The sequence below is a fragment of the Elaeis guineensis genome, chromosome 6 (genome assembly GCF_000442705.2).
Source record: "Elaeis guineensis isolate ETL-2024a chromosome 6, EG11, whole genome shotgun sequence".
Classification (NCBI taxonomy): Eukaryota; Viridiplantae; Streptophyta; class Magnoliopsida; order Arecales; family Arecaceae; genus Elaeis; species Elaeis guineensis.
Genome location: NC_025998.2, coordinates 1,057,048 through 1,076,421, shown reverse-complemented (window position 1 = coordinate 1,076,421; position 19,374 = coordinate 1,057,048). Strand labels below are relative to the sequence as shown.

Sequence of the window (19,374 nt, the reverse complement as noted above, 5' to 3'; positions counted from 1 at the left end):
GGTTGCTCGCTTAGATTGGCAGCCTGGTATGCTTGTGCTTGATGCATGATTGTGGAATAGTTGCTTAACTTACAATAACCATGATTGTTAACACTGTTTCCTTGGCAACTCACGTCTCATCAACATCTAATATTTCTAAACATTATTGTCTTAAAACCGACCGCCTGACATAAGAATCACAGGAATCTTATTTCTCCAAACGCAGTATCCTTCTCCAACCCAATTGCCTTCCCTGACACGGTGTCCTGCCATCTTGCGTTGGAGTTTTCCACTCTTACTCGAAAAAACACAAGGGGTCCTGCCCATGTGGTTCGACAGAGGGCTGTGCGCAGGGTCCCCCAAAAAAGGCCTTGTAATTATTGCTTGCCGACACCATGCATACAATGATTAAGATCTGGGAGATCATAGAGCCCCAGAACAAATTAAATTCACAAAACATCCTTAACCTTTATGATGGAAACAAGTGGAAGCCACTCCATGCAATTGACGAGGGATGTCAAACACTAGTTTGCGATCACCAAAACACTTGAGCAATAAGGCAAGTTACAGCTCACATTTGTAAGTAATTCAGGCACTCATTTTGTTCAGGATTGCAGAGAGCTCCGAACGGTATTAAGCCACCGAAACCAAATAACAGTCCTCAAGCGAGACCTCAAGATTGGTTCGATAACAGTTCCCGGAGCATTAACATTGTATATGGATTCATCCCTAGGAATATATTACAAAATTCTCCAGTATTAAGAATTGCAGAAGGAAAGACCTGGCTGGACCACATTCATAAAGTTTGCTCTTATTGATCACGAAGCAAATTGTAACGTATATATTCGTATTTTCTTAAAGCCAAAAAAAATTACAGAACGTACAGCAGCTCTTATTTCTACTCCCCATGACACAGGACTTGAGAAAAAACAAGAGGACAATAAACAATCCCTGTACACATCATACCATCAGAAGATGCTACAGCTCCCATTCACCTAGTGTTTGTGGATCCCTGAGGCGTCCCTGGAGCTGCATTCGTCACAAGCAAATCAATGAACTAAGTACACGGCCAAATTATGAAATCACATCTCACTACAATGTGTTTAATACAAGGAAACCAAGATTATCGTAAAACTGCATCAAAGAGAATTTGTGTTCCTGGCATTGTAGTCAATAACAATAAATTGATAGTAATATGGACTACTTGCTGCAAAACAAACATAAAATCTAAGTTCAAAAGAGACAAGCTAACCAGCAATTTTACAACAATGAAGATTTTAAACGAGAAAGCACAGAAAAAGTATGGATTTAACAGAACAACAGCATTACCTAAATCAACAGCTTCCGAGCTTCTCATCAACCGAAGACGCTTGCATGATGCAACAAACATTCTGTAATTAAGAAACATGAGTCAGAATCCTCAACTATGCAACATTAACACCCTAACAGACCATGATGCTTTGAAGTTAATAACTTTATGCATACTAGTCGCTGAGAGCACTTTGTTTCTTTTGAAAAGAGTGGCCTTTACATCCAAGCTGAACTCTAGAAACTACATTACCTAAAGATCAGCGAAGGATGCATTCACAATTTTTGTGCAACATATACCTTTATTATTTCAAGAAACATTTTAGATTTCAGATAAACCAAAAAAAGGGCTGCGACTTGCACAGTTCAACTGTGAAAGCCTCACATATAGATGATTGTTAAAACCAGGTAGGATCAACAGTATTGTGTTGTTTTTCACATTTGTTCATGCAACAAGAGTTTACGAGAACTGGAATCCAAAATCATTCATGCTCTACCATGTTCTCTATATTTATTTAATCTACTATATCCTCTAAAAATTTTTTAACCAGAGGTACATAGATAGACAGCCATATATGATTCATCTCCTAGAGCAACTCATAAAACAGCCATGTATCACCTTAAATACATAAATTGCATGCAATAATCAGATAACATATTTGCATATCACCATATATCGTCTACAATGTCAATATTGGCCAATGAATCAGGTGTTGAATAAGAGAATTCCACTAAATTCTGGCATTTAAACATCCAATCAGAAACCCATCGTATTGTTTAAAAGAGGTCTATGACAGTTTAAAATCTTGAAACAAGGAAATTAAACAGGTGCAGCTTCAAAAAGCAAAATATAAGTGGTAAGTTGAGGCGGTCTAGCCGTGTAGATGGTGATGATTTATTGAATTATTACATCATTTATATGAACGACCGATCTAGGGAAACAATCCTACCATGTCGCTGAAAAACTCTAGTTGGAAAAGATGGATCAACACCAAGACCCTTCTGCTCTGGTAAGTTGACTACCAAGGTGATAGTAACTCAAAAAAGAAAGAACTTCAAGTCAGCACATAACCACTGATAAAGACAAGTCAAAAACCCTTATCCTATCCGCCTGAGGTAGGTTTACAAGTCCTAGTCTGTTACTGGTTCTCATCCAAGCCCTCAAAATTGTGTCACCAAATCAATTTGTATGACATCCTTGAAATAACCCTTCAATCTACCTGCAAGGCTCACTTTGGATCATATACCAGTTTGATTTGTTGAAAATCCACAGGACCCAAGAGGCTTTCTCCAGAAGCCTTGCATATTTATGCTAAAACATCTACGTTGTGCTCAAGTTACACTTATTGACCCTACTTTCCATCCAAGAATCTTGTCCCTTGGCATGGAGTTGGATCACATAAGTTTCAGATAATCTTTTACAAGCTGTAGTCCTACAAATAATACAAAGATATTCTAGATTCTAAGAGAAGCATGTCCATTTCACCTCCCCTGCTTGAACTCTCTATGTCGAGGTGGCACTCTCGTGTAATATGGATCTAAAGTACCAATAAGAGCAATTCATTCCAAGAATCACCAGTCCCTCAACTGGATTCGGACTCATCCTCTACTACAGTAGGATTCCATGTACGTACTTTTTTTTTCTCGGCCGACCAAATTCTAAAACTTCTGAACAATCATAAGCTACAGAAGCAAAAAACAATCACAACAGATTGGATATTTTGATGATCACGTGCTGTGCACTGGTGATAATTATTTTATTTCTTGATATTTTAGATCATTTAAGTATCAATTAATTCGAGATTGCAAGTCGATAGCATCGCCCTGGTTCTTGCATCCAGAAATCATGTCTCTTTCTGATCAACTTTTTCTAACAATTTAAAGACGTTGGGCAGCAGAAAAGGGCAAGTGGCCACTCAGAACATTATTGTCCATCTCACTATTACTATAAAGCAGATTCGAGCAAAAGAGGTGTGAGCGCTTACTTCCAGGGGACGTCCCCCACGAGCATCCAGTCGCCGTCCTTGTCCTCGTAGGTTGGCACGTACTCCGTCCCGTTCACGGGATCCACTAGCCTCTCGTTACCTGCCATCGAAAATGACCAAGCTACCCTCGTCAGAAAACGAGCGCACCAGGGGAAGATTCGTCCAAACAAGGAAAGAAAAGGGCAGGATTCGGCCATGAAGGAAGCATAGATCGACAGAGATGGGAGGAGGAAGAGGGGACGTACGGACGGTGAAGCATGAGAACATCTCCTCGAGGGCGATCAAGAGCTGGTGGTAGCCTCCGTACATCTCGAGGTCAACCTTCCGAAGATAGGGAGCGCCGTCGACGGCCACCTTCACGTATGTGCAGCTCTTCAACGCGTTCTTCCGGAACGACCTCACCGGCGGCCACCCCACCACCCGGGCTCTGTTTTCATTTTTTTTTTTTTTGGCAGTTGAGAAAAATTTGCAAAAAATTAGATTTCATGCAAAATGACCAATATCACCCTTGCGACCAGGTAACTAGTTATTGTTTATGCCAACCCATCTCAAAAAGGAAGGGTATTCTCGTCACTTCATAGACGTTGCACCGCTAATTGACGAAATTACCCTTCACAAATAACACATGGACAGTGGTGTTGAACTGTTGCGCATTGGAGTTCCATTTCAGTCAGGGGTAAAAACGTCAGAAGGGGATGCTTCTGCGGTCTTCCACCATTTTTTTTTTTTTTTGTGCTGCCGATGGAACTCAGGCATTTTTGGGAAACAAAGATATTTACAACGGAGCAAAAATTTTTAGCCGAAGGGAGAAGGTCATACCTTATCCCAAAAAAAAAAAAAAAAAAAAAAGGAGAAAAAAGAGAGGCCGTTAAATACTTACTTGGCAGCTGGGGGCCGGCCGGCGCCGGAGACGGGGCCATCGGAGGAGTCAGTGGAGCGATCGCCGAGATCTCTGGCGCACGGTTCGCCCCCGAGTCTGAGATCCACGGTCTCCGCGAAACCCCGCTTCCTCTCCGGCTCCGATCCGCCGCTCCTGCAACGCCCGGGCAGGCCCAGCTTCAGCTTCGTCTCCTCGTAATCTAGCCCCGAAACTTCCGACTCCGTCGAGCTCTTTCCCGTGTCCGTCGACATCTCCACCACCGCCGACGGGTGAAGGGTTTCGTCTCCAATCTCTAAGTGGGTTAGGGTCTTTTCTTCCTTCCTTCTTTCCTTCCGATGTATATGGCCGTGTCTTCCTTTCTCTCCTTTGCCTGGTTCTTCCGATCCCTTATAGATGGATGGATGAGGACGAATGGAAAATGGGGCGACGGTCAGGGAGATGGCGACACGTGGGGCAGAAGAAGGGAAAGGAAGCAGACAGAAGGAGCGTGCGCCCAGGGGAATCTGGACGGGCTTTAATTGCCTGTGGGCCCGCCCCTGTCGGTCGAGCTGTTCCCCCGTCCCTTCGGCTCCCCGGCTTGGCTCTCTCGGACTCATTCGATTTCCACCCTGTACAGCAGCGCGAAAGGAGGTTTCTGCGGCTGCAGTGTTTCTTGACCGTCTGATCATCGGCAAAAAACTGCAATGCTGTGATCCGTACTTAAGACACGGGAATTTCACGGCTGAGTTTTGGATTTGAGACGCGCAAATTCCCGTGCAAACGAATGCAAGGAAGCGTGGCAAGCAAAGCCATGGAAACTATTTTTTTCAGAAAAAAAATATTTTATGCTCATGATGTAAATGTTTGAATACAAGGATACTTTAAGCTTCGATTATGTAAAACAAATCATTTTCTTTTCTTAGATTTCTAAATAACGAACGTACTCTAAATCAAGCGACAACTTTCTCAAACAATCCATATAAAATTTTGAATATCCATAGGTATTATCATTTAAAATATATCAATGTCACCATACATGACATAATTTATGGCATGCGCATCGCCGAATGCATTATGATTTTAAAAAATGCATGCTTCGTTTTTTTTTTTTTTTTTTTAAGTTTCTTGCTTAGAGAGGGTGTATTTAAAGAAATGAAAGCATTTGCTATCCAAATCAATCAATATTGTTTAAAATAAATTTATTATATATGTGCTACCATTTAAATTCATGTATCTGTTTTTCTTCCAAAACACTAATATAAATGAATAGATTTATTAGAATTAAGATTGCCGGTACAAGGCCAAAAAACATACATTCTCAAGTAAAAGTTTTCAAGAGCTGAGATTTTCATTTTCTACACTATGTCTTTCATGCGAATGATTTCTTCTATTGTATGATATTAAAACATAATTTATACAATATATATAATATTTATTTTTAAATAAAAAAATATTTAAGTAAATAATAAGAAAAGCTAGATCAAGGATTGGATTTGAATCTTCCATCTCTTGGTTAATGCCATATGCTCTAACCAGCAAGAGAGATGAGAATGACATACTACACATAATAAATTAACTCGATCGATGCAAGATCTAAAATAAATATTAAATAAAAAAATATATATAAACAATCATGAAAAAATTATAAAAAAATAAAAATTAAAAAAAATATTTATTCAAAGAAGAATAGAAATCCAAATTTTACAAAGATATCTCGAAAGAATCTTCACATGCATAATAATTTCTTATCTTTCTTTCTTCATACACAACATAATGGCGATGTCAAAGTCTCTTTAAATATACGTTATATAGATGGGAGTTTAATTTTTATCTGAACTTAGAAAATAAAATCTGTTAAAATATAAACTCTTAGTAAATAAAGTAATACTAAAGATAAAATCATATTTTAAATATCATATATATATATTGTTGGTGCAGAATTCCATGAGGCCGGAGTTGCTGGAGTCGAGAAGATCGTGGCCACCGTGAGACCTGCAAGGGAAGTCTAAATCGAAGTTGGGGGTGCTCCGGCAAGACCCTCCGACGCTTAAGTCAGTATCTGCTTCAACAGAAATAAGTACTCGAGCGAAAATTTTGTAGAGTTTCGAGATATAGTTTTTTGAGCTTAGAAAAGAACGTATCTGGAGATCCTTATTTATAGAGGAAGCGTAACTGACTGACAGTGACGTCTGTAACCGTCTGAAAGTGGGCCGTTCAGAGCCGTGCGGAGTTTGTTACGGAGAGTAGTGGCGTCAGAGGTCATTCAGGGCACGTGGAGCTTGTTGCGGAGAGTGGAGTGGTGTCCGTTGTCGTGACTTACCAGAGAGTGTGGAGCTGCGTGAAATCGTTGCAGAGAGTGAGCAGGATGGCGGTTCTTGTCGTGGCTTGTCAGAGAGTGTGGAGCCGCATGGAATCCGTTGCAGCGAGTGGAGCAAGGTAGTGGCCCTTGTTGTGCTTGCCAGAGAGCTTGGATCCGTCGGCTGAAGCTCGGCTGGGATGCCTGATGGAGCAGAACGTCCTTTACATCATCGTTCTAGGAGAGGCTCGGATGTTCAAGGTCGCTGACGAATCTATGTTGTCGGACACTTCGGGTGCTGACATCTCAGGCGGGAGTTACCTGCTGTAGGAGCTCGGAGATTTTCTGTTGGCGAAGTCCGAAAAAGTTCGATCGCTATAGAAGTCCGTCTGGAATTTATCTGATGTGGAAGCTCATCCGAAGATCGTCCGCGGGGAAGTTCGATTTTATGGGAAGCCTGGTAGGAGGTCGGCCGGCGATGGACTTCGATAGCGCTGGGAGGCTCGGCAAACTTGGAGGCAATTGGCATCGCAGGGACCCAGTTGCTGGAGCTCGTCTGGAATCCATCCGCGAAGTAGCTCAACTGAAGTCTACTTGTAATAGAAGTTCGGAGGAGATTCGTTTACAGTAGAGGCTTGAATGAATTTACTTATAGTAGATGTCTGGGATAAACAGCCTGCTGTGGGAGTTCGGAGTAGACCGTTCGTAGTAGAAATTCGGCTCTCGCGGGAGCTCGATTGGAATCCGGAAGGCGGTCGACCGCCGTGGAAACTTGGATGGAGTCTGGTTACCGTAGAAATCTTGCTGTCGGGAAGCTCGGATGCAAACGAAGTCCGGAAGAAATTCGAAAAATAATTGGTTGCTGTAGAAGGTCGGCTAATAGTGGGGCCGGAGGGCCTTTGGGGTGGCCCAGTGGATGAGTGCAGAAGTTCATTGTCGGAGAAGTCCGGACATCGAGGGGGTTCGGAGAGATGCCACACATAAGATCGGGAGCTGGAAGAGCCTGGAAGGATCGGCCTTTCACGAACTTCGCCGAGTATTTTATACCCAACATATATATATATATTATATTTTATATATTATATAATATATATATATATATAAAAAAAAAAAATTATAGTTGGACACGTAATGATTTTTATATGCTATATATAGTAGATCTATTATATTGGTCCAAGATGTTAAAAAAAATTTAAACAAAAAAATATTTGTAGAGAATCAAAAAAATTATGAAAAAAAATTAAGAAAAAAAATAATTTATTTTAAAAAAATAAAGATCAAAATCTCATAAAAATACTTCACAAAAAAATCTCTACATACATAAATAATCTCTCTTCTCTCTTTCTTTCTATATTCTAAAGAAGATGCTAATGATTATATGGGTGGGAGTTTAACGTTTACATAAATTAAAAAATAAAATTTATTAAAATACAAATTTTAATTAAATAGGATGATATTAAAAATAAAATTTATTTCAAATAGGATATACATATAAAAAAAAAAGTGACATGCAATGATTCTCAACCAGAGATGAATAATTTAGATAGCATCCTAATCCTTTCTTATCTGACATTAAAAGATATATATATATATATATATATATATATATATATATATATATATATATAATAAGAAATAAATAATAGATAGAAGATCTTTGAGTTAAGAAATTGAAGAGTATGGATTCCAACCAGCCAAACCCGAGTACCGACCTTACATATTATTACACCAAAAGAAAACACATGCTTTACATGGTATAAAAATAATATATTATGTGTATATATGGAAAAAGGACAAATGCGATGTCTGTTGTATATTGTTGCACGATAGCCATGGGGCAAATAATTTGTCACTTGTGTTATCGTTTATATAATTTATGTGCGTAGAGGAAACATGGAGAATACCTTATTATTGTCGCTATGTGGTTAAGCGTGCTGACAATGTTCACAGTGTCCTTTCTCTAGAAATCAAAATAGCGCAAGAGCCGTCCTTCGGCGAATGGTTCGAGGAGACGTCTACGAGAGGAGAACGTGTTTCTGGCCTTGATGATAATGGCAGCCAGCCGGTGGTTACTGGTTTGCCGGAGGAAGGGGAAGGCGGGGTGGAGGAGGGAAAAGAAACGAGGGTGGATGGGGCCCAGGTGTCTGCGATGCGTGCGGAAGAGGTCAACTTTCCAGGACGGGGGTTTGTTGGTCCCCAGAAGGACACGCATGTGAACCCTGTCGGTCCGTGTCGGCAACCCGGTCCAACTCCACCAACGCACACCTCTCAGTCGCTGACGGCCCTCGCCACGCGGTTTACGTGCGGCAGCCAGTGCCGGTGACCGGGAACCCGGGGTCCTTGCCTCGCACCACCATGTCCCAATTTAAACTTCGATTGCCCGCAGGGGCCCGGGAATTTCCGAGTCTCATCATGATCACGGCGAAAATATGGCTAGGTACGCGTTTGGACGGCAAGTGAAAAAAAATATGAATATATCCTGGTGCGTACGCTAATTTATACCTTGACTAGATCGATGCTGAACTATATAAATTAAAATCTATATATATATATATATATATATATATATATATATATATATATATATATATATATATATATATATATATATATATATATATATATATATATATATATATATATATATATATGTGTTGCGGCCAATCGCCTCGTCGCCCGATCGCCGGGAAGCGTGCACCTGCAAAAGGAAGTCCGCACTGACCGGAGGCGGCTCCGGTGGGGACCCTCCGACGGTCAAGTCAGAGAGGTGACTGGGCAACAGTGAAATGCAGACAGAGAGCTCTGAGAGGGAGAGAGAGAGAGAGAGAGGGGCGAGTCTGCGTATGTGGGAGAGACGGGCGGATCGATCCCTTGCACTGTTGCCTTCCCCGGTATATATAGTGGAGCACGGTATGGCGCCATCATTAATGGCGCGGACAAGTGAGGAACTGTCAACTCACTGTAGACTGTCAGAGCCGCCGTGAAAATGTCACGTCGCCGTGTAGCCGTCTAATCACCAGGGTTGACCCAGTTCTCGGCGGGACAACGCCCCTAGGTGACCGTGCCGCATGTCCGTGTCAGAGCTGACAACGTCTGGCGGCCGTACGGCGGTTGGTGGAGTCGGCCGACCCAGGGTCGGTGGCCAGCAGAGTGGCGTCGGACTCCTCCGTCGGTCGGCGAGCTTCATGTGGGTCGGCTAACGGACCTCTGGGTTTAGTCGGTCGGGAATGGACCGTGGAATGGCCGCAGTTAGCCGTCGATGGCGTCCGTCGGCCTGTCGCCCGACTTATGATCGGCCAGGCAGAGTCGTCCGTCGGGTCGTCGGTTAGTCGGCCGGGCTGCCAGGTCGGGCCCTCCGATAGTCGGTCGGTCGGGCTGCCAGACGGTCGGGCCCTCCGACAGACGGTCGGTCGGTCGGTGGGTATCTCCCAACAGTTGCCCCCCTTCACTCCCAAGTCGGGTGGAGAGCTGGTCGATGCCTTCATTCGGGTAGCAAGGCCGGACGACTGGGAGTGGATTTGTCGCATGTGCAGATCCGACCGTACCGCCGGCTGATCCGTTGTCAGACATCTCACGAATCCCAGTGATCCGAACGTCTAGTCGATGCCGGAAGTCGCGCCGGCGTCAGGTGTCAGACGCCACGTCTTGTCGTTGTCAGCCGTCACGTCGGTGCCAGAAGATCGGGTGCCGGACGATACCGCATCAGCCGATCGGATATTCGACGCCGATCGTGGATGAGGCGTCCCATCGGGAACGCGGACCGGCGCGGGCGGCCGACGGCGGAGCCAACCCCCGCGCGCCGCGTGTCAAGGTGGTTGGCCGGCGCCCGCTCCGGCATTTAATGCAGGCGGTGCGGGCGTCCCGGGGCGAAGCGCGCCGAATCCTTAGCCAACCGGCGGGCGCCACGCGTCGCGCATCTGGGGGACCTTGGTCGGCGCGGGAGCATCTCGGCCGTCGGTCGGCCCTATATATATAGGACCTCCCGGACCCTGACCCACATTTGCCATTTGCTGGGGAAACTCTGTCCGGGCGATTTTTCGGTCGTCGCGGGCAGAGCTCTTCTCTACTTCCGGAGGGTCCATCGGGTTCGTGGTCCTCCTTCCCCTTCTTGCTTTCTTCCCTCCTTTCCTTTCTTTCGGTTCCTGCACAATGACCAGGAAACCGACTCAGGGAGCTCGGTCGGGGAACCCGACCGACGACACCCGATCGGCTCCGGAAGATGAGGCCTCCTCGCTTTCGGGGCCGAACGTCGATCAGCTTCGGGAGCACTATCGCATCCCGGAGCAGTTTCGGCTCTATGCTCCAGGGGCCGGCGGTCGGGTCAACAACCCTCCGCCCGGCGACCTGGGGCTGTACGTTGAGGACCTTCGTGCGGGTCTTCGACTTCCGATTCCGGAGTTCGTCCGGAATCTGCTTGATTACTACGGACTCTGTCCGGCGCAACTGGCGCCGAACTCTGTCCGGCTAATCATTTCTTTCGCGCTGTTGTGTCAGCTCTTGCCGACCAACCCCCGCGTTTCCCTCTTCCGGGCCTTCTTCGTGCTCCGACCCCACCCTAAGGCCCGAGGGTGGTGGCTCTTCAACCCCCGGAAGGGTCTTGCCTTCATAACCGGTCTTCCATCGTCCATTCATGGATGGAAGAACCAGTTTTTCTTTGTTTCCTCTTCCTCCTCTTGGGGCTTTCCTTCTCGCTGGGGTGTACCCCGAACTGAGGCCAACGACAACAGTCGGGTCGACGTGGACGACCGGGAGGACTTCCACCGACTCAAAGACATGTTGGTCCCGAAGCAGAGGGAGCTTGTTACCGAGCAAGCTCTCTATGATGCCGGCCTGAGTCTGGTCCCCCGAATAGGTATCGTCCGATTCCCCAGATTTTTCTTTTTGTTCGGCTTTAGGGTAGTTCCGGTCCGGTTTTTAACAGTGGTCGGTTTTGCAGGGACACCGTCGAGGATGAGGCCGACCGACGCCGAAATTCGTCAGTTTGCCACCGCGAGGAAGAGGCCAGCGTCGGGGGCAGGCCCTTCGCGTTCTTCCAAGAGACCAGCCCCAGTCCCGCCAACCGTGGAAGCGTCGGCGACCGAGGGGTCGGAGCCAATCATAGCCCTTGCGGCTCCGACCGTCCGAGTCGAGGAGAGGCCGACCGAGGGAGTGGCCGAAGGGGTGTCGGCGGTTTCGCCGCCGCGGGTGGAGCCGGATGTCGTTCGGGAAGCCGAACATCGTCCGGAGGCGTCCGCTGGCGCAACGGGGGGCGCCGGGTCGAACTCCAGCGTCCCATCGCTGCCAGCCCCGTCGGTCGGGGCAGCTGATCGGGGGAAAGCCCCGATGGAGCCCTCGGAGGAGGAGAGATCAATGCCCCAAAGCGCATACTACCCCGAGGGTGCATCGGCCTTGGCCGATCACAACCTTGCGAGGAGGTTGTGCCAGGGGATCCTCCTCCCTACCGACGTTCAGTCGTTGCGATCTCGGCAGGTGACCGAGATGCTGTCGCGGTTCTACCCGTCGATGGTGGAGGTAAGCTTCGCGTCCCCTTTTCCCTTAAAAATTTTTGCTTGCCACATAATTCTGACAAAGCTTTTTTCCGTCGGCAGCTGATCTTCACCATGTCCGAGTTGGAGGCCGGATACCGAAGGTTCGGCGACGTTCGGGCAGCCTTCAAGGAAAGGTCGGCGGCGGCCGAGGCCGAAAGAACGATGCTAGTCGACCAGCTACAGGAGTCGGTCGACCGGGAGGCCAAGTTGACGGACGAGGTCTCCCGGCTTATGGCCGAACTGAAGTCGGCCAAGAAGGAGGCCAAGCACAAAGGTCGGGTCGTGCGTCGTCTTCGACGCGAACGGGACAGTGCCACCTCCGAACTCCAAGGGGAACGCGAGCAACTTCGGGTCAGCCTGGGGAAGCTCGCGGAAACCGAAGAGGACTTGTCCATCGCCCAAATCGACGCCGAAATTGCCAGGGCCGAGGCGGAGTTGGCGAAGGAGGAGCTGGCCCACGTTGAGGACGAGGCACGGTCGGCGAGGGAGTCGGCTGATCGTGCGGTTGAGGACTTCCGGGCCTCCGACCGGTTCAAGGAGGAGATGCTCGAATCGGGCTTCGCCTCCTACCGGGTCGGGTTCGAAGATGGTCGGGATGCCGTCCATGCCTTGTACCCGGAGGTGGACGTCAGCCGAGTCGCGCCGCTACTCGCCGAAGAGGACGGAACCGAAGAGGAGGCCGACCATCAGTCGGGAGACATCATCCCAACGGAGGAAGCCGTCCCGGAGCAGGAGCCGACCGGAGGTCCCTTGCCGACTGAAGGACATCCTTCCGCCGCCGACCCAGCGCCGCTTATGGTCGAGACGCCGATTCTTCCCGATCCTCCGTCGGTCGAAGAGATTATCCAGGACGAATGATCGGTCCAGCCGACTGTCTTCCTTTTGTTTCTTTTTGAGAACACATGTAATCGGCTTCGGCCCGACTTTGTAATTTCTTTTAATCAATGAATGAAATTGTATTCTCTTTTGCTTCTTGTTTGTAATGTTTCTTATCGCTGTAATGTCGAACCCTAGTCGCCAACTTAGAGAAGTCGCCAACTCGGGTAAGTCGGTAGGACTCAACCGGCTTGCACAGCTCCGAAGTAGCTTGTGTCCCGACTTTAGGTCGGTTTTCAATAATTGTAGTCGCTATTCGGGCGCATCTGTTAAGTCGGGATCCGATCGAACCTGGTAAGGTTCGGTAGTCGGACTTCCGTAGATGCGTTCACTCGAACATCGACCGGCGCAGTGTCGGGGGAGCGATAGTAAGTCGGATCCCCAAGCACTTGCGTCGGGTTCTCATGTCCTTCGACAGACGGTGGCGGACCGAGTGTCGTTCAGCCGGCCGCAGGTCGTGTCATGTGATAGACGGTGGTAAGCCGAATATCCCTCGACCGGCCGTAGTCCGGTCGGAATGTCGCGGCAACAGCCGCGTGGGCTTTTAGCCTTTCTTCGGTCGGGGCCCGATCGATCAGTCGGCCGATGGATTCTGCCCGAAAATTCGACCGTAGAAGGAGTACAAACTCCCGTCATCGTAGATGCATCGGTCCGAGTAAGGGGCCGATGTGTCGTCGGTTCCAGGTCCGCGTCGATGCGTCGGGGCTGAGCGCCGATCAGTAGTCGAAGAGTTAGAACTCCGATTTTTCAAACTGAACTTGTATTCCGATGATTGAATTACAGAATTCACTGGTAATACAGCTTCAAGTTGTCGGCGTTCCAAGTCCGGGGAATGGTTTTTCCCTCAAGGGTTTCCAGCCGATAGGCTCTCGGCCCGAAGGTGTCAGCAACCTTGTAGGGTCCTTCCCAGTTGGGAGCCATCTTCCCTTGGTCCAAGGGCTTCGACACCTCCGCCTTCCTCAAGACTAGGTCGCCAGGTTTAAAGAGCTTTGGTCTGACCTTGGCGTTGTAGTACCGGACGACCCTCTGTCGGTATGAGGCCATTCGGATTTGAGCCTCATCTCGCAGTTCGGGAGGAGGTCTAGGTCGGCCCTCCGGCTTTCGGAGTTGTCCGGCTCGCGGTACTGCTCGACCCTTGAAGATGGCAGGCCAATCTCGAACGGGATCATAGCTTCTGTCCCGTAGGCCAAACTGAACGGCGACTCCCCGGTCGGGATACGGGGGGTCGTTCGGTAAGCCCATAGGACGGAGCCCAGCTCGTCGACCCAGAGACCTTTGGCTTCGTTCAGTCGGGTCTTGAGTCCATGGAGCAAGGTTCGGTTCGTCACCTCGACCTCGCCATTGGACTGTGGGTGCCCGACTGAAGTTAGTCGATGATGGATGTGGAACCTGGCGCAAAAGTCCTTGAAGTCTTGGTTGTCGAATTGCCGCCCGTTGTCGGTGATGATGGTGTGCGGCAATCCGAACCTGAAGATGATGGACTTTTGGACGAAGTCCTCCATCTTCCGCTCGGTGATCTGCGCCAAGGGCTCAGCCTCGACCCACTTCGTGAAGTAGTCGATGGCGACAACGATGAACTTCCTTTGGCCCGACGCCGGTGGGAAGGGGCCGAGAATATCGACTCCCCACTGAGCGAAGGGCCACGGAGCGACAAGGGGAGCGATTTGGCTGGCCGGTTGGCGCTGAATATTGGCATACTTCTGGCATGGCTCGCACCTTCGGACCAACTCTGCCGCATCCTTTCGCATGGTCGGCCAGTAGTAGCCCCGTCGCAAGACCTTGAAGGCTAAGGACTTGCCCCCCAAGTGATTCTCACAAATTCCTTCGTGAACCTCTCGGAGAGCGTAGTCGGCGTCGGTCGGTCCCAAACACCTGAGCAGAGGGAGGGAGAACGACCTCTTGAGAGTCGGCCGTCCATGATCACATATTGTGACGCCGACCATCGGAGTCGCTTGGCCTCCGCGGGATCTTTGGGACTGGTCCCGTCGGACAAGTACCGGACGATCGGGTCCATCCAACTTGGTTCGGACGTTAGCTGCTGCACTTCTTCGACCCGATCAATGCTCGGCTGTTGGAGGTTTTCGCCAAACGTCCGACCTAAAGAATCATAGGCCGACGTTGCCAATCTGGAGAGAGCATCGGCACGAGCGTTCTCCGTCCTGGGGATGTGGGAGATCTCGAAATACCCGAGGCGGGCCACGAGATCCTTTACCTTCTGAAGATACTGGATCATGGTCGGATCTCGCGCCTCGAAGTCGCCCTTGACCTGCCCCACGATCAGCTGAGAGTCGGAGAATGCCCGGAGGCTGTCGACGCCCAATTCCTTCGCCATCCTCAAGCCCGCGAGGAGTGCCTCGTATTCGGCTTGATTGTTGGAGGCCTTGAAGTCGAACCGGAGGGCGTATTCGGTGACTACCCCGTCCGAGTTCGTGAGCAGGAGCCCGGCCCCGCTTCCCTGAGCGTTGGAGGCTCCGTCGATGTGAAGTACCCAGGTGGAGATCGGGTCCCGCTCAGAGACCGAATCTCGTCCCGGGCCTTCCGCTCCCGACCTTTTGTCGGTCGTCGGGCATTCGGCGATGAAGTCGGCCAAGACCTGAGCCTTCAAGGCAGGCCTCGGTCGGTACTGAATGTCGAACTCGCTGAGCTTCATTGCCCACTTAGCGAGTCGTCCGGATGTGTCGGGTCGGCGCAGTACGGCCCTCAGGGGCTGGTTGGTGAGTACCACGATGGCGTGGGCCTGGAAGTATGGGCGGAGCCGTTGCGCGGAGACGGTCAGGGCGAAGACCATCTTTTCCGTCTCCGAGTATCTGGCTTCGGCGCCGTGGAGCACTTTGCTGATGTAGTAGATGGGCTGATGGGTTCGGCATTCGTTTTCCCGAACGAGCACCGAACTGATCGCCTCAGAAGATGTAGCCAAGTAGAGATACAAGGTCTCCCCGATCTGCGGCTTTACGAGCAGCGGCGGGGAAGCCAAGTACCTCTTCAGGTCTTCAAAGGCCTGTTCGCACTCATCCGACCAAGAAAAACCGTTCGCCTGGCGCAGGGTCTTGAAGAACGGGAGGCACCTTTCAGCTGATCGGGAAATGAATCGGCTAAGAGCGACGATTCTCCCGTTCAGCTGCTGGACCTCCTTCTTGGTGTTCGGATGACGCATGTCGAGGATCGCCTTTATCTTCTCAGGGTTGGCCTCGATCCCTCTCTGAGAAACGAGGAATCCGAGGAACTTCCCCGAGGTCACCCCGAAGGCACATTTGGTCGGGTTGAGCTTCATTCGGTGTCGTCGAAGGGTGCGGAAGGTCTCGTCGAGATCCTGAACATGGTCCGGGATCTGCGTGCTCTTCACCAGCATGTCGTCCACATACACTTCCATGTTGCGGCCGATCTGGTCTTTGAAGACCTTATTGACGAGTCGCTGGTAGGTGGCACCGGCGTTCTTCAATCCGAAGGGCATCACCCTGTAGCAGTAGAGGCCCTTGGGGGTCACGAACGCGGTGTGCTCCTCGTCTTCAGGCGCCATCCGGATCTGATTGTACCCGGCGAAGGCGTCCATGAAGCTGAGCAGTCGAAATCCGGACGTCGCATCCACCAGCTGGTCGATCTTTGGGAGTGGAAAGCTATCCTTCGGGCATGCTCGGTTGAGGTCGGTGTAGTCGATACAGATCCTCCACTTCCCGTTGGCTTTCTTGACCATGACGACATTGGCGAGCCAATCGGGATACGTGGATTCGCGAATGAAGCCCGCTTCGAGCAGCTTGTCCACTTCCTCGTCGATGGCCTTCTGCCTTTCTGGGGCGAAGGACCTTTTCTTCTGCCTCACCGGTTTCATCGTCGGATCGATGTTGAGTCGGTGAGTCATTGTTTCCGGAGGGATGCCCGACATATCAGCTGCCGACCATGCGAATATGTCGGCGTTGGCCGTCAGGAGCTCCGCCAGTCGGTGGCGTTCGGCGTCGGGCAATTGAGACCCGACCCAAACTTTTCTGTCGGGATTTTCTCCTATCGGGATCGCCTCGAGCTGCTCGGCCGGCGAACCCCGCTCTTCCTCCTCCCGTTGATCCAGTTTGTCGATTGTCAGGGGATCCTTTGTCTCGTTGCTTTGGGCGGAGATTTGAAAGCATCGTCGGGCGAGCTGTTGATCTCCGCGCATCTCCCCGACTCCGTTTCTGGTCGGGAATCGAACAAGGAGATGGTACGTCGAGACGATCGCCCTGAGAGCGTTCAGTCCGGGTCGCCCGAGTATGGCATTGTAGGCCGAAGGGACTTGGACGACCGCGAAGATGAGGGAGACCGTGCTTTGCCGTGGTTCGGTACCGACCGTCACGGGCAGGGTGATTTCTCCTTCTGTCGTGACGGTGTCTCCGGCAAAGCCGATCAAGGGCGTGGAGACCCCACTAAGTCGATCCGTCGGCAGTCGCATTCGGGAGAAGGTCGAGTAAAACAAAACATTTGTCGAACTTCCATTATCAACAAAAATTCGTTTTACATCGTAATTGGCTATTGTCGCCGACACAACAACAGCATCGTCGTGGGGAGTCTGGATGCCCCGAACGTCGTCTTCCGCGAAGGTGATTACGTCGTTCGGTCGTGGCTTTTTGGTCGGCTCCCCCCTGTAGACGTCCCCGATCCCAGCCGCTTGGAAATCATGTTGATGACTCCGGCCGTCGGCTGGTTAGTCGGTGCCTCTTCAGTCGGCTGGGGCATCGATCGGCAGTCGGTCGGGTCGGCGGACCCTTTCGAAACTTGCCGAGATACCCTCGGCGGATGAGATTTTCGATCTCGTCCTTCAACTGGATGCATCGCTCGGTGTCGTGGCCGTGGCTCCGATGGAACCGGCAGTACTTCCGATGGTCGAGGCCCTTTGCCTTCAGAGGCGGAGGCCGTCGCAGGTATTCCTTCCCCTCGATCTCCATCAAGATCTGCGCACGGGGAGCGGAGAGAGGAGTGTAGGAGTCATACCTGGGACGCACCGACCTTGGAGTCTGTCGGCGGGGTGATTTTTGGATCTGTCGGGGTGGAGAAAGCCGACTACCGGCCGGGGGCCGGCTTGGTTCGGCGGGCTCCCGACCTTTTCTTCGTTTCTCCTTCGGACCCCTGGGCTCGACCAAGCGTCGGTCGGACGCTCCTTCGTCCGCGCGCATATACTTGTATGCGCGCTCCAATAGCTCGGCGTATGTTCGGGGGAGGGTCTTGTCCAGAGAATAGGTAAATCGGGACGACCTCAGGCCCCTCTTCATGGCTGAAACCGCCATGTCTTCGTTGAGGTCCCGGACCTCGAGCGTGGCAGCGTTGAATCGCGCCACGAAGTGTCGGAGCGTCTCGTTTTCCCCCTGCTTGAGGGAGAAAAGGCTATCCGACGTTCGCGGCGGCTTTCGGCTGGTGCTGAAATGGGCCACGAACGAGTGCTCGAGCTGCGCGAAGGAATGGATACTGCCCGATCGAAGACCGGAGTACCAAGCCCTGGCAGCTTGCGAAGTGTGGCGGGGAAACCGATGCAAAAAGAGCGTCGGTTGCCCCTTGAATTGTCATGAGAGCTTTATAGCTCTCGAGGTGGTCGACTGGGTCGGTGGAGCCGTCGTAGGGCTCCACGTGCGGCATCTTGAACCGACTGGGAATCGGCTCGTCGAGGACCAGTCGGGAGAGAGGTTGGGCGGTCTGGAAGTCGACGTCATTCGAAGACTTCTGGCCGTCCATCTGCAATTGGCGAGTCGGCGGTCGATCTCCTCGAACCGTCGCTCGTAGTCGTCCGCTCGTCGATGCTGGGAGACCCCAGGTGTGGAGCCTCCGGAAGACTCTGAAGGAGAGGCCGACGGTGTGCGCGGCCGCTTTTCCTTCCTCGCCCGTTCCAACGGGGAAGGAGAGGGCCGCTGGGACCGTCGGTTCGTCGCCGCCGAGGTCGACCCTCCTCCTCCCCGTGGGAGCGCTGTTGGAAGTGCTCGCCTGGAGGCGGCAGGGGGTCGGCGCGACCGTCGGCGGCTACTCCTGGAAGGCATAGGTCGGGCCGCCGGTTGTTGCTGGAGGCTTTTGACTGCGTCGGTCAGCACGGTATCTGCCGCACGATGGCCGCAATCTGGGCCTCCGTGGTTACTGCGGGGTGCGGAGAGCTAGGCTCCGCCGCCAGTGGGGGCGGGGAGGCTTCTTCCCGGCGGGAAGAACGCCTTGCCGACCCAGTGATTCTCGATCGTTGAGCTCTTGTCTTTGTCATTGCTGTCCCCTACCTGGCGCGCCAATCTGTTGCGGCCAATCGCCTCGTCGCCCGATCGCCGGGAAGCGTGCACCTGCAAAAGGAAGTCCGCACTGACCGGAGGCGGCTCCGGTGGGGACCCTCCGACGGTCAAGTCAGAGAGGTGACTGGGCAACAGTGAAATGCAGACAGAGAGCTCTGAGAGGGAGAGAGAGAGAGAGAGAGAGGGGCGAGCCTGCGTATGTGGGAGAGAGGGCGGATCGATCCCTTGCACTGTTGCCTTCCCCGGTATATATAGTGGAGCACGGTATGGCGCCATCATTAATGGCGCGGACAAGTGAGGAACTGTCAACTCACTGTAG

At 50.8% G+C, this 19,374-nt stretch overlaps 1 protein-coding gene across 1 annotated transcript; it reads right to left on the bottom strand.

Moving 5' to 3' along the window:
- Positions 1 to 774: 774 nt before the first annotated feature.
- LOC105047748 (auxin-responsive protein IAA1) lies at positions 775 to 4,579 on the bottom strand. The gene is made up of 5 exons (XM_010926810.4): positions 4,153 to 4,579; positions 3,518 to 3,699; positions 3,273 to 3,372; positions 1,309 to 1,370; positions 775 to 1,008 (listed from the first exon to the last, which is right to left on the bottom strand). Exons 1-5 carry the CDS (start codon positions 4,401 to 4,403, stop codon positions 971 to 973), a joined length of 633 nt encoding a protein of 210 aa, XP_010925112.2. The 5' UTR covers positions 4,404 to 4,579; the 3' UTR covers positions 775 to 970.
- Positions 4,580 to 19,374: the final 14,795 nt, after the last annotated feature.